The 13,505-nt window shown below is 37.8% G+C and overlaps 2 protein-coding genes across 2 annotated transcripts; one reads left to right on the plus strand and one right to left on the minus strand.

The window, feature by feature from the left end:
- The first annotated feature begins 3,568 nt into the window (after window positions 1-3,568).
- Window positions 3,569-5,650, plus strand: LOC104597899 (uncharacterized). The gene is made up of 3 exons (XM_010259676.3): window positions 3,569-3,727; window positions 3,867-3,955; window positions 5,274-5,650. Exons 1-3 carry the CDS (start codon window positions 3,704-3,706, stop codon window positions 5,422-5,424), a joined length of 264 nt encoding a protein of 87 aa, XP_010257978.1. The 5' UTR covers window positions 3,569-3,703; the 3' UTR covers window positions 5,425-5,650.
- A 1,577-nt stretch (window positions 5,651-7,227) lies between these two features.
- On the minus strand, window positions 7,228-12,627 carry LOC104597898 (cytochrome b5-like). The gene is made up of 3 exons (XM_010259675.3): window positions 12,319-12,627; window positions 7,727-7,793; window positions 7,228-7,640 (listed from the first exon to the last, which is right to left on the minus strand). Exons 1-3 carry the CDS (start codon window positions 12,403-12,405, stop codon window positions 7,396-7,398), a joined length of 399 nt encoding a protein of 132 aa, XP_010257977.1. The 5' UTR covers window positions 12,406-12,627; the 3' UTR covers window positions 7,228-7,395.
- Between the last annotated feature and the right edge of the window lie 878 nt (window positions 12,628-13,505).

Consider the following 13,505-nt stretch of genomic DNA (forward strand, 5'->3'; position numbering starts at 1 on the left):
GTAAGTTTCCAGGTCTGATTCTTTTCAATTGAGTTAATCTCCGAATCCATTGCCAATCTCCATTTTGAGCTCTTCACTGCCTCTTCATAGTTGATGGGATCTGTAGAAGCAACAAGAGCCATATTGAGCTCAATTTCTTCCTCGGATAGTCCCTCACCGTTGACGTAATCTTCCATCCAAATAGGAGCCTGTCTAACCCTTCTTTCTCTAACATCAGACCTTCCTGTGTTCACTGGATTAGATACAACTCTCTCGGCTGCATGATTTTCATCTCCCACAGGTTCTTCTTCACTAGCAGCTTCAAGATTCTCATCACCTTCTGCTTCATGCTCATCATCTGTGTCATTCTTGTCATCACCCCACTCAAGATCTACCAACACTTGTTCCCCATAGCTAGTGTCCCACTCCCACTGTCTATTTTCCTCAAATACAACGTCTCTGCTAGTCACCACCCTTTTAGCCACTGGATCATACAGTCTGTAGCCCTTCGACTCCTCACTAACTCCCAAAAGCACGCATCTTGAACTCTTGTTCTCTAGTTTAGTTCTCCTGGCGTCTGGCACGTGAACATGTGCCACACACCCGAAGACTCTAAAATGTTCCACTATGGGTTTTACACCGGCCATGCTTCTTCAGGAGTGATGTTCTTGACTGCCACTGTAGGACTTCTGTTTAGCACGTATATGGCCCAATTCATTGCCTCAGGCCAGAAGGTGTTGGGGATCTTCTTTTATGAGAGCATTGAACGAACCATATTCATCACTGTTCGGCTCTTTCGCTCGGTCACTCCATTCTGTTGTGGAGTGTATGCATTGGTAAGCTGTCTTTTGATACCACACTGTCTACAAAACTCATTGAATTCCTTTGAGTTGAACTCACCCCCTCTATCAGTGCGTAAACACTTGATATACATGCCTGTCTCCTTCTCAACAAGTTTCTTAAAGCATTTAAATGAATTCAAAGCTTCTGATTTTTCAACTAAGAAGTAAACCCATGCTTTTCTACTGAAGTCATCAATAAAGCATAAGACATACCTCTTCTTGCTATTTGATGTGGGAGTCACTGGGCCGCATATGTCTGCATGTATGAGCTGCAGTTTTTGGGTTGCCCTCCATGCACTCTTCTTAGGAATGGAGTTTGGGTGTTGCTTTCTGTTCAAACAATCAGTGCACACCATAGTAGTAAGAGTAAGATGAGGCAGTCCACGTACCATATTCTTGGTTTGCAAGGTATTGAGACCTTTATGGCTTAAATGGCCATATCTGCGATGCCATAAGTCAGAGAGATCTTGTGCACTTGTGTGAAAGCATGCCTCCTTCTTCTCTTGTGTATTGGCTAGCAAGATGATCATTCTATTTGCTGACATAGTAGTTTGAATAATTAGACCTCTATCTGGATGATAGATTTTACACATTCCGCCATGAATGAGAATGACTAGCCCCTTCTCCTGCAACTGTTCGATACTCAGAAGGTTATTCTTCAACTCTGGCACGTAGAAGACTTTTGTGATGACATGGTTGAGACCATTCAACTGTAGTCTGACATTTCCTCTTCCTTTTACTGTCATCCTGGAATTATTCCCGAGTTTTACTTGCTGCCTGAAACTCTCATCTAATTCACTGAACATCATAGCATCTCCACACATATGATTTGAGCAGCCCGAATCTAAAAACCATACATCATCATGTTTTCCTTCATGCCTTTCTACGTAAGCCATCAACAACATTTCCTCATGCTTATCCGACTTGGCATAATTGGCCTCCTTGTCCCATGTAGGACACTCATACTTAAAATGGCCGAGTTGATGACATCGGTAGCATTCCACTGTGGCTCTATTGAAGGATTGACGTCCTCTGCCTCTTCCCCTTCCTCTATAGTTGTTTCTGCCACGTCCTCTTGTTCCAACTCCCTCATTTGTGGTCACCTTTAGAGCTTGCTCCTCCCCATTGTTCTTGTGAAACTTTTGTTCATGTACAATTAATGGACTTTGTAATTCATCGATGGTGAGTGTGTCAGTGTGTCAGTCAAGGACCTAAGAATCTTCTCAACAATGGTGACATCACGCATTTGCTCCCCATGAAATCTCATTTTGTTACTTACTGACATAACTCTACCAAAATATTTAGTAACACATTCACCTGATTTCATTTCGAGAGTCTCAAATTCCCTCCTCAGAGCTTGAAGGACTGACCGCTTCACTCACTAAAGCACTAAATAACTATTCCCGCATAAATTACAAAAGGCGGATCTGAACAGAAGGTTGGGTCAAGTAAAGCAGATTCAACTATAGGAGTTGTTTTAGTAAAATCCAAATTAATAGATATATGAACAAAACCACAGTGGGTGTTTAATGCCTTAGTTTGGAAGAGTATAAATACAAATAAGTAGAGTGCAAAACGTTGTATTTTATATGTATTAATTTATAATATATATATATATATATATATATATATTTGTATTTATAATATTTCCAATCTAAGTCTAAGTATCCAGATCACCTGCCCACGAGAACTCTGCCTATATCTACTTACAACACACTACCTTTATGAATTGGAAACATCTCCTTTTGTATAACATCATGTAGGAGGATGAGATATTCTGTACGTATGATTATGATGTTATATGGGTACATGGGCAGAGTTTGTGTGGACAGGAAATCTAGATTCAAGTAAATGATCCTTAAAAAAAGTAAATTTAATTCTAAACAAACCAAAATAACCAATGGCTCACTTTAAATACTTTCCTTGTACATTTTATTACATGCATGAAGCGAGCAATATTTTGGGTGGAGGAGAGATTAATGGTCGAGTAATGGTAGGAAGTTTTAATAATAAATTCAAATTCTCATATCCCGATTCCCTAGGCGATTGGTTGGCACTTGGCTGTGAGGGCATTCGGCCTTGGGTTGGGAGGTCGAAGTTCTGATTTTCTTTTTTTTTTCCATCCCAACTGTCCATTTTACCAACAAGAAAGGAGCCAAATTGTTGATCGAAAAAAACCTTTTTTTTTAAAAAAAAAATTGAGTGTTTGACCGATTATCTAGTCTGGATGGCCTGACCCAGCAATGCGGGTGTAGGTCTAGACTCCAGAAGACTTGAGAGTGATTCATTCTATTCCAAAAAGTTGGTGTCAACTAACGGCTCGTGGGGTTGGGGAGTCGAATTTTTCAGAGTAATTAATGTAATGTAATCAATTAATTAATCTTAAACGCGCAAAGAAGAACAAAACTAATGTAAGGGATAGGCGGGATAATTATATTATATATAGAAAAATACAAGTAATTACTAGGATCATCAAGTTGTAAAATGTTGAAAAACGTTCAAAGTCTAAATTGGAAGAGGTAGAGGAGGAGCGCGCTTCAAGCAATTAAAACCAGAGGCTATGCACCCGGTTTTGGATAAGTTAAGGTGATAGTCAACCCATCAGCCCACTGTTTTGAGATGGAGAAAAGGCTAAGGCTAAAGGCGCCAGCGTGGGCTTGTCAACCCCGCCATGCTAGATGCTACGACTCATCCACGATAACAATATCTCTCGCTCGCTATTATCTATATATATAGATAATAGCAGCTTGGCAGTTGGCACATGAACTGCGCAGGCTTATAAAAATTTACATTTACATTGGGAGAGTAAAGGACGTCGGATCACCATCATTATCATCTCCTTCGTGTTCCTCTTCTGGTTCTTCTTCATATATATTCTTCAGATGGGACGTTGGATTAAACCGGAGGTGAGTATTCTCTCCATCGTCATCTTAATTAAATTAATTCGATCTGCTTGATGATACGTACATGCACTTGGTTTCTCCTTTGTTGATGACCCCCGAAACCGATTTGAGTTGAGCTGAGTCGGTCCAAAATGTGATATAGGTGTATCCGCTCATGGCGGCCATGACATTCGTAACCAGCATGTGTGTCTTTCAGCTCACAAGGAACGCCTTCCTCAACCCCGACGTCAGGTAACCTTTTTACATTTCCTTCTTCTACTCATAGATGGCATGCAGACGCCTGCGTCTTATTGCCATGTCATAACAGACTTACTGCACACAAAACAAATCGATTTGCTCCTCACAAAATCTTCTTCATACCAACCTCACTGCGAGATCGTATCTTCTCCTCACACATGCATGGTGCTTCACAAGCACTTCTCACCCTGCATCCTGTATGAGGAGTAGATCCCAATCCCAATTCCAATTCCCTTACAGAACATCAATATCTCCCCATAAATGATAACATATATACAAGAAGTAGGGAGTAGGGACCATGTTTTGAATGCACAGTTGTAAGTGCTGTGTGAGGACATGTTCACTCTTGGAATACTGATAATTACTTGGCATGGTTGGGCTGCAAACAGTATTATTATTAATCCATGCGTTTATGTTGGAATAGTAGAATATGAAAAGCCATTTTTAGTTTATTTTATTAATAAGGCATAATATTTTGGTTATTTTTAATTTTATTTAACATTCTATTGTAATCTGAGGCCCCGTTTGGTTCATAGGAATAGAGGTCTGGAATCGGGAATTGGAATGGGCTATTTAGATTCCAACTGTTTGATTGGGAATCGGAATCCCATTCCCATTCCTGCTGTAACGGCATTCCCCCATTTGAGGGAATGAAATCTCATTCCTGTTGATTTTAATTTTCATTCCCATTCCGACTGCTAACCAAATGGACCCTGAATTTGATTCAAATCAAAATATTAACAATCTAATTTAGAATTGGATCTGCTACATTCACTGTCCTATGATAATGGCATAGGCCAAGACTAGAATGCCATAGGACCTTTTAAGCAAAGTCTGGATTGCCGGACTAAGAATCTGTTTGGTTCAGGGAAATAAAGGCCTGGAATCAGAATTGAAATGGATGATTCCAACTGTTTGGTTGGGGTAGAATTGGAATCTCATTTTCATTCTTGTTCGAATAGCCATTCCCTCCCCCTTTCTTAGAACTGAGAATCCATTCTAACTGATTCTAATTTCCAATTTAAATCAAACAGGCAGGAGGAATTCTGATTCTAATTCCAATAAATTTTGATTCCAATTTTAATTCTAATTCTTCTGATTAGGAACTAATGAACTAAATGTACGGTACCCTAAAATTTTAGGCCAATGTTTTTACAGGAGCTGTGTATATAGCATAACAATTTTAAATTATAATGGCATCATGCCCTTGTGAATTTTGATGAAAACCCATCCTTATGTTTCTGAAGCCGGTTGATTGATTGTAAATTTTTCTGCCAAAATAATAAATGTAAATGAATGGTGGAATATACAGGGTGAACAAAGACCATCGGAAAACAGCAGTGCTTGAGAACTACGAGGAAGGAGAGAAATATGCGGAACATGGACTCCGCAAGTTCCTTCGTACGCGTCCACCTGAGATCATGCCCACCATCAACCATTTCTTCTCTACTGACTCTAAATAAATAGAGAGGCTTGCTAGTTGGTGCTGCTTACCTATTTTTATTCCTTCTCCATTCCTCCTCAGTTTGCTTCTTTTTTTTTTTTCTTTCTTTCTTTCTTTTATAAATCTATTTATTGTCATTATTGCTTTCAACTCTATTATAACATTTAATTTTTGTTTTTTTACATAATATAATATAGAGTGACTGAGTTCTTACTGAAAAGGAAAAGACTATTCAGGTCTTGCTTACAGACCATTCCACGAGATACGAGAAATGGTAAATAATACTTAGTGCCCGTTTGGGACGTGGCTTCTTGCGTTCTCTCAGCTGGGCCTATGTAAAATTCATAAAAGTTGTGTTTGGTGAAAATCCTGACAGCCGATATTGGCATTTAGATTGCAAGAAATATGACAGTAAACTGAAGCTACTTTAGGTAACTTGTCTGAAACACAGAGAAATTAAGAATTCTATTATTTTAATCCTTTTTCGCCCCATAATTATCAAAGTACTCTCCCATATGTTTTAAACTAAAAGAAAAAACATAACACAATTTTTTGTATTAAATAAATCAATTGTCGTAGAGCATAGAGGTTTACACCTCTTTCCAACAAAAGCTTAAACTTCACACTAAAGTTATATAAGCCTCAAGCCTTAAGGCAAAATCTGAGACCCCCACTTAAAAGGTGAAAGCCTCACACTTGAGCTTGAACTGTGTCTGGTTTGAAGGAAAAAGTAGGGAAAGGTATCATTTGAAAATTCAAACCAAACATAACCTTAAAGGCTTAAGCTTTTTAAGACCATGCAAATTCCATCATTAAATTGTTATCCATCCTCTTCAACATAAAGAGACATGAAAATCATTTGAAAATAGGCTGGCTCATCGGAAGCCAAAAACAGAACGTACATTAACATCTCATGAGTGTAGAGAAAATATTTAAATAAATCTTCGTTTGTTTGTGGTGCAAACACCGACTTGGGGTAAACATACCCTCCAGTTTTGGATTTGCAGTGTTTGCATTAGCCATTAGGGGTGCAACTTGGATTGGCTGAAATCAGCATTAGACATTACTTTGGGCTTGAGCCTTTGGGCCGTAACCATTTGATAAAAGCCCAAACCGAGCCTGTCCAAGTTGCACCTTGATTTACATGGAAAATTTTGAAATAAAAAAACGAAAGTTAGTATCCAAAAAATTGATACAAACTTTGGTTCCCATTCTGCATTTGACCAAGCTGAGAAATTTGCATTTGCATCCAACACTTAGTTTGCACTCTGTTTCTATCAAACCAAACTTCAAAGTTCAAACTTCTGTTTCTCTCTCATTTTCTATCAAACCAAACAAAGCTTAAGGGACTGTTCTTAAATGCAAAATTGCTTTTCTTGTGACTTCCAACCAAAAACAAATCAAAATCAGTTCTTAAACCAAAAAACACAGAAAACACGCTCCTGGTTGTATATGTGCTAGTCCGTAACCAAATGCTTGCAACTAGACAAGGCAAATTATATAGTGATGCCAAACAACGTATAATATAGCTAATTGACACCAGTTTCAATTATAAACCTAGGAATGACAATGCTTTTACTAGAAACCTTCCCAAGTGGTCTCTAATCTTCAAATTATCCTCCTTTGTGCAGTGAGACATCAGACATCTATTGAGAATAACCAATGGAAAACAAACAATGTGCATGAACACAGGTAATGGAGAAGCCTAACGTATTTGCATGCATGATCATGAACAAAAAAAGAAAACTAATTTATGTTTTTATCCTAAATAGAAAATAAGAAGAATGTAATCTATCAAAGACATTTGACAAGACTCGAGGAGTGCAGAAATTCATCATGCATGGGTGTATCCAAATCCTCTTATGATCGTATGTTTAGAATAATAAAAGAAATAAGAAATAAGAGAAACCTCTCCAAATGACAGATTGATTCTGTCCTCAAAAGCTCAAAATTTCTTTTAATGTATATGCCAGAAAAGGAATTTATGGCTCTACTTCCTGCGCAAATAAAAAACGCCAGCTGCCACAGACATGCCAACAATGGTTGCTAGAATAGCATAATCCTGCGCAGATGGGATTGTGCAAACATCCCAGATCTTGTGGATCAGTCCTGCTTTTTCCTTTTCGATAGGAGGAGGAGGAGAAAGATCCAGTTCCCCAATACAATATGCTTTCATGAGTTCCCTTGCGTCATTACTGTGCCCTGCATCTTCAAAATCCTCAGTGGCATCCCTCCCTTGAGTAAAATCGTGATCAAAAGTTAGGTCAAGATTTATTTTACTATGTGAGGCAGCAGACGATTATAAAAAAAAATAGAGATACCAGTTGCTGCAAGTAGAACATCATCTCCACCCGGGTGCTCATCCAAATAATCTGTCACATTGTATACCTGTTCCAATAAAAAAGACAATGGATGTCAGATCTCAAACTGAAATAAAAAATGAAAAATAAATTGAAGAGAGAATTGAAAGAAGAAAAGTAGGAACAAGTTTTTAATGCAGTTAAAACAAATGAAAACAAAAGTGGATGTTCAAGAAAAAAGTCCACAAAGATAGGGACAAATCCTCTGGGGGTCAAAAACCAGCAAGCATACCAATTCAAACCACAAACATATGAAATTTAAGGATTACAAGATACTAGATCCTACAGGGCTACAAGCAAATATGGAGGATAAAACAATTGAATTGAAATGTGTGCATACAGTATTATGAAGGATAACACACGTAACTGATGACAGCAACATTGAGTTTTGCTACAACAGAGTGAATATTAGGTGTCTGCTACAGTGTTATGTAAAAGCAAATGCAATGAGGTAAGCCAATACCCCGCATTAAATGAAGATGACCAAGTGAGATGCATAAATTAAGATCTTGTTCTCTGAACTCTAAAAACAAGTCAAATTGGGAAGACCCCAACCTTAAAAATTTATCATGTGGTATTATCAATATGTGTATCGGGAATATCAAATTGTGATATTAATGGCATATCATATCTGTAATATCAAGATATGCTGGAAAACTCCCAAATCAACCAAAGATAATGCACAATCAAACAGAATGTTTTTAAATTCTTAGATTGATAAATCAATGAACAAAAGCTACCCAACCATTCTGGCTGGCTACGTGGATCCAATTTTTCCATTCCACTCTACCAAGTAGCATGTCTTCTTAAAGCTTGGTTCATAAATTCTTAGGTTTTTGGCAACTGCAAATATTCTCCCACAACAAACACATGTCAACATTCTTATCCAGATATCTAGTATAGTTCTTCACTATTGACAGAATATTTCCTTCACATCTTTGAATTAACAAGTGACAAGGATGCCTTGGTGCGGAATTGTTATCAAATCATCAGTGACCAAGTGGTGTGGACACCTTGGTTGAGTCAAAACATTCAGTATTTGGAAGTAGAGGAACTGAATTCTTTGTAGCAAGCATCAGTTCTTTTCCTCCTGGTGGGCCTGATTTGGAAGTCAGGTGTCCCTTCGAAAGTAGTGCTTTTAAAATGGGCTGCGATCTTAACAAGATCCAAGCCATAGATAACCTTATAGCTAGAAGTATGGTGTTGGTGAACTGGTTCTCCCTATGAGAGAGTGGTTGCAAATCAGCCACCCAACTTGCTTTTCCACTGTCCATATGCTTTCTCTGTGTAAGATTCATTTTGTTCGGCTGTTTGGTAAGACCTCGGTGCCACCACTTGATATCAGTGCACAGTTCTCTGCATGGCCTGAAGGTGGTTTCAGACTTTCAGTATGAAGGGCAGGCTTCTGTAGCTCTCCTCTCCCCTTGTAATTTGTTGGATTCTGTTTGTGTCTGTCTTGGGTTGGGTTGGGGGGAACTAAATCTTCAGAGGCAATCTCAGGTGGAACCGGTGATTTGGTGAAGCATAGAGGCTATTTAATCAAATGGCCATCCCTTAAGGAGGGATTCAGTGGCTTTTCTTTTTCATCACTTTTATAATCAGTGGGGTCATATTATTGGCATTCACAATCCTGTCCGATCTCTTTTTGCTTGATCATTTTTTGTATATGATATGAATAGCTTATACTGTCAGCTTTCTCTCCTCCAAGGGGCTGTCTTTGTGATCTCTGGTGGATCTCCCCTCTCTCAGCAATATAATATTTTTTACTTAACTTTCAAAAAAATATCTTATCCAAACAACTCTTAATTGATGGCATCAATTTATCACAACAGATTTTGCTTCCATATACATACTAATACAAAATAAAAGGAATTTCTAGCATTTTATCTTATAATTATATAAAATGGATTGCAATGACATTTTAGCTTGATTAAGATTGTTAAAAATATTTTAAATGAAATTAAAAACTTTATGCAAACAAGAAACAAGTAGATAAAACTCTAAAAATGTCTAAACATTTTCAAGAAAAATGAGAAAAGGTTTCACCATCAATCCTAAACCAAAGATGGAATATATACTCATGTTTATTTAAATAATCACTCCTTTAGTGGGTGCTTCAGAAAACGACCTCTTATTTGGTATTGTTTTTCCATAAAAAACGTTGCTTCAAACCACGCCTTGCAAATCGGAAAAGTGTGGTCTGAAGCAATACCAAATTTGATGTTTTCTCAGAAAACAGCTCATTGCTGCTAGCGGTGCAATGATGTGGCATCATCTTGGACGTTGCATAATATGACCAATGCTGAAAGCGGTTCTACAGCACTTGGTACCAAACAAAACCAGTGCTGTTTTCCCAGAAAACAACCTATGTAGCAGCACCACTTCCAAACAAAGAATAAAATGGTGCTTATAATTCAGTGACTCACACATGCCCAGAACTGTTTTTATGAGAAAACGGTGTGGTGTTCCCAGCAGCGATGCCAAACACCTACTTAGTATACCTATTACTTAGGATGGATATTAATATTTAATACGATATTGCCATAAAATGTAATTAAGGGCAATTACTTGGTGTAATGGTAAAAATCTTGGGCTGTCAAGCATAGTTGTCAAGGTGAAGCCTAGGCAACAAGGCACCCTTTGAGGCTCACCTTGCCTAATCGCCAAGCAGTTTTGTACTATGTATTGTAAAATACTTTTTCATTCTTTATTTTTTGACATTATAATTATAAAATAGGCACTGTTAAACTAAAATATTCATTTTGTGTCGCCTACGCGACAAGGCGCCCTTTGAGGCTCGCCTCGCCTAATCGCCAAGCAGTTTTGTACTATGTATTGTAAAATACTTTTTCATCCTTTATTTTTTGACATTATAATTATAAAATAGGCACTATTAAACTAAAATATTCATTTTGTGTGTTTATATACTAATTTGCTTTTATTATTTTCTTATTTGTTAGGAAAATAAGAAAATATACTACTACTATAACAAAAATAAGGGTTCAGCCCCTATATTTTTTGAATTTTCTTTTCCTTCTTTTTTTTTTCTTCTCATGAATATGTTGATTTTCTATACTTTAACATGAACTCTATACTTTTCTTATGAAAATTATGAATAATTATTAAGGAAATGTGGCTATGGTACCTAGGGAACTAGGCGACAAGGTGCCCCCCCCCAACGCCCAGCCTTGCCTTGGCACCTTGAAAACTATGCTGTCAAGCATGAGAAGATGGATTCGAGTCTGAGAGAGGCCACTCTGTGGAACAAAAAAATAATAATAATAAACCAAAGGTTAGGACCATATCCAGTTCACCCCTCCCATGACCCTAGATAGCTGCGACGAACATTGGGTAATGGCCTTTTTTAGTCAAAGCCCTATTAAGTTTGAGCTAAATCCTTAAAAGTATTTTATCATTTCCATTTTCCTAACAATATTTCCTTTGTGTGCCTCAGCCAACCAATGCTGAGATGGATGGGTGGAAAAAACTAGAAAGGGTAGGGCCAGAAATGAAGTGATTCATAGGAACCTAGGAGTAGCTCCAATAGCTGATAAAATGAGAGAAGGTACACTAAGATGGTCTGATCACGTGGACCTATAGCACTGGTAAGAAGAAGCAATCTGTTACAAGTTGAAAAGGCTAGAAGGGCTAAGGGTGGACAAAACGGGCAAGGAGCCAAGTAGTAAGAAATGGATTTAAACACTCATAATTTAACAATGGACATGACCCTAACATAATGGTTTGGAAAATCAGGAATACCATATAGTTAGGATAAGGCTTAGAATATCATGATGATGTTCTTAACCCAACCAATTTAAAATCTAAACACAGTTTCATTTTGTTTTCCACATTTGGCCAAACAAATGTCAGATGCTTCACATCTACATGTTCATAAACATTCTTTTTCCAAAGTTAGACAAATTCCCATGACTAGAAATTTTTACAGTAAAGATTTTAAGTATAATAATTATTATGATAATAAAAACACTAATTAAATACTTAATAACAACACCAATAATTAATTAACTAAATATTACAATACAAATAATCTTTAAAAAATAAAGAAATAATAATAAAAAGTTAGATATTTTTTTGCTTAAACAAAATAAAAATTATCAAAAAATACTAGCCCCGTACTTAGTACGGGGTCATTCTCTAGTTTTCCCTAAAAAGAAATGTTCTAGTAAGCTGTATAGGATGAAAATTAAACTTTTTCCCCAAAAAACATAGTAAGGGTAAATATCACATTTCACCCACAATATGACAGTAACCATATACAGAGATTAAAAGAGAGAAAGAATCCACACAGGGCAAATACTCCCAGTGAACCAAGCAGTGACCCCAATAACGATTTAGAATTTCAAGAGGTTACAGGATCATGTATGTATCAGTTGCATGGCAAAACACCCAAATCAGAAAAAAAAATCCATAAATGTTATTCACGAAGAGCAAGAACGATACACAAGCATCTTTCGGTAAGCATATACACACGCACAGAGAGAGACAGAGAGAGAGAGAGAGAGAGAGAGGTATTTATGGTGAGTTGGGTATACCTTTCCATCGATGACGACCCAGCAATCGTCTCTTTTGTTATGCTCTGCAGCTTGTTGCAGGGTGTAGATCCTAGTGATGGTTGGCATTTTCCGCTCAGTACAGGAAAATGGAGAGAGAGAGAGAGAGAGGAAGGAAGGAGGGAAGGAGAAAGAATCTCCGATCTCCTCCTGAGTGGAATCTCTCCCACTCCCAAGGTATCGACTCTCACCCAGTCGTGGAGTTGCGGTTGTATTGTACCCTCCAACAGTTACTTACCGTGAGCGGGAGAAGAAGATCAGAAGAACCCAACCCTACTACTCATTTCCCTCGATTGTTTTTTCTTGGGAGAAAGGTAGCTCCTTTCCTTTATGTGGAGATACACCAACATACATCATTTCTACAAACAATGATGCTTCCAAGAAATCAGAATCATCGATCCAACGGGTGCATGCGATCTTAATGAAAACGTGGACCCACCAGTGAGCTACCATATTCATCCTTTAAGAACTAAGGCCTAAGAAGGTGACACTACATGACTAACCTCTCGATATGGTGGGTGGGGTCGGGTTTCAGGTGAAAGATTCCCATTTCCTCGTCAAAACACAAAAGCAGGCGAACCAGGAACCTAGAGATCCCTGCATCTGCATGTGCCTGCGCGTACGGCAGAAGAAATGTCAAACTCAAAATGGAATGGATCTAACTCAGTTCAACTCGTTTCAGTCCCAAAACAAGGCCCATAGGCCATAACTCATAAGATAAGAAAGGATTGGGGCTGTGCGACACAGTTCGGATTCAGTGCGTTTGGACTCGAAGGGATTTTCTCTTCGAGTCCACTAAAATTTTGACACGTCTTTCGATGCTAAACTGGTCATCACCGGCAACCGGCTGAAGTTTTACTGCGGGTTATGATTGATAAAAATTGATAAATTTAAAATTTTTATAAAGAAATCTAACTAAATATTGACAGAAAGTTGGAAACCCTCATATTCTCATACTCGAACCTTATAAAAACAATAGCTCCAATTCTCCAAAGATATCTCAAGCAGTCACGTTGTCATGCATAGGATTTTCTTTCATAATAGGCTCTCAAAAATTTCTATTTCTAAAGGATTCTTGGGTTTCAGATTTTAATACGAAAAAGTGGTATTAGGGATTTTCGGACAGAAATCAGTGAATTCATTAACTTGGTTGGTGTTGACAACTTTGC

The sequence above is a fragment of the Nelumbo nucifera genome, chromosome 4 (genome assembly GCF_055504915.1).
Source record: "Nelumbo nucifera cultivar China Antique chromosome 4, China Antique-T2T, whole genome shotgun sequence".
NCBI lineage: Eukaryota > Viridiplantae > Streptophyta > Magnoliopsida > Proteales > Nelumbonaceae > Nelumbo > Nelumbo nucifera.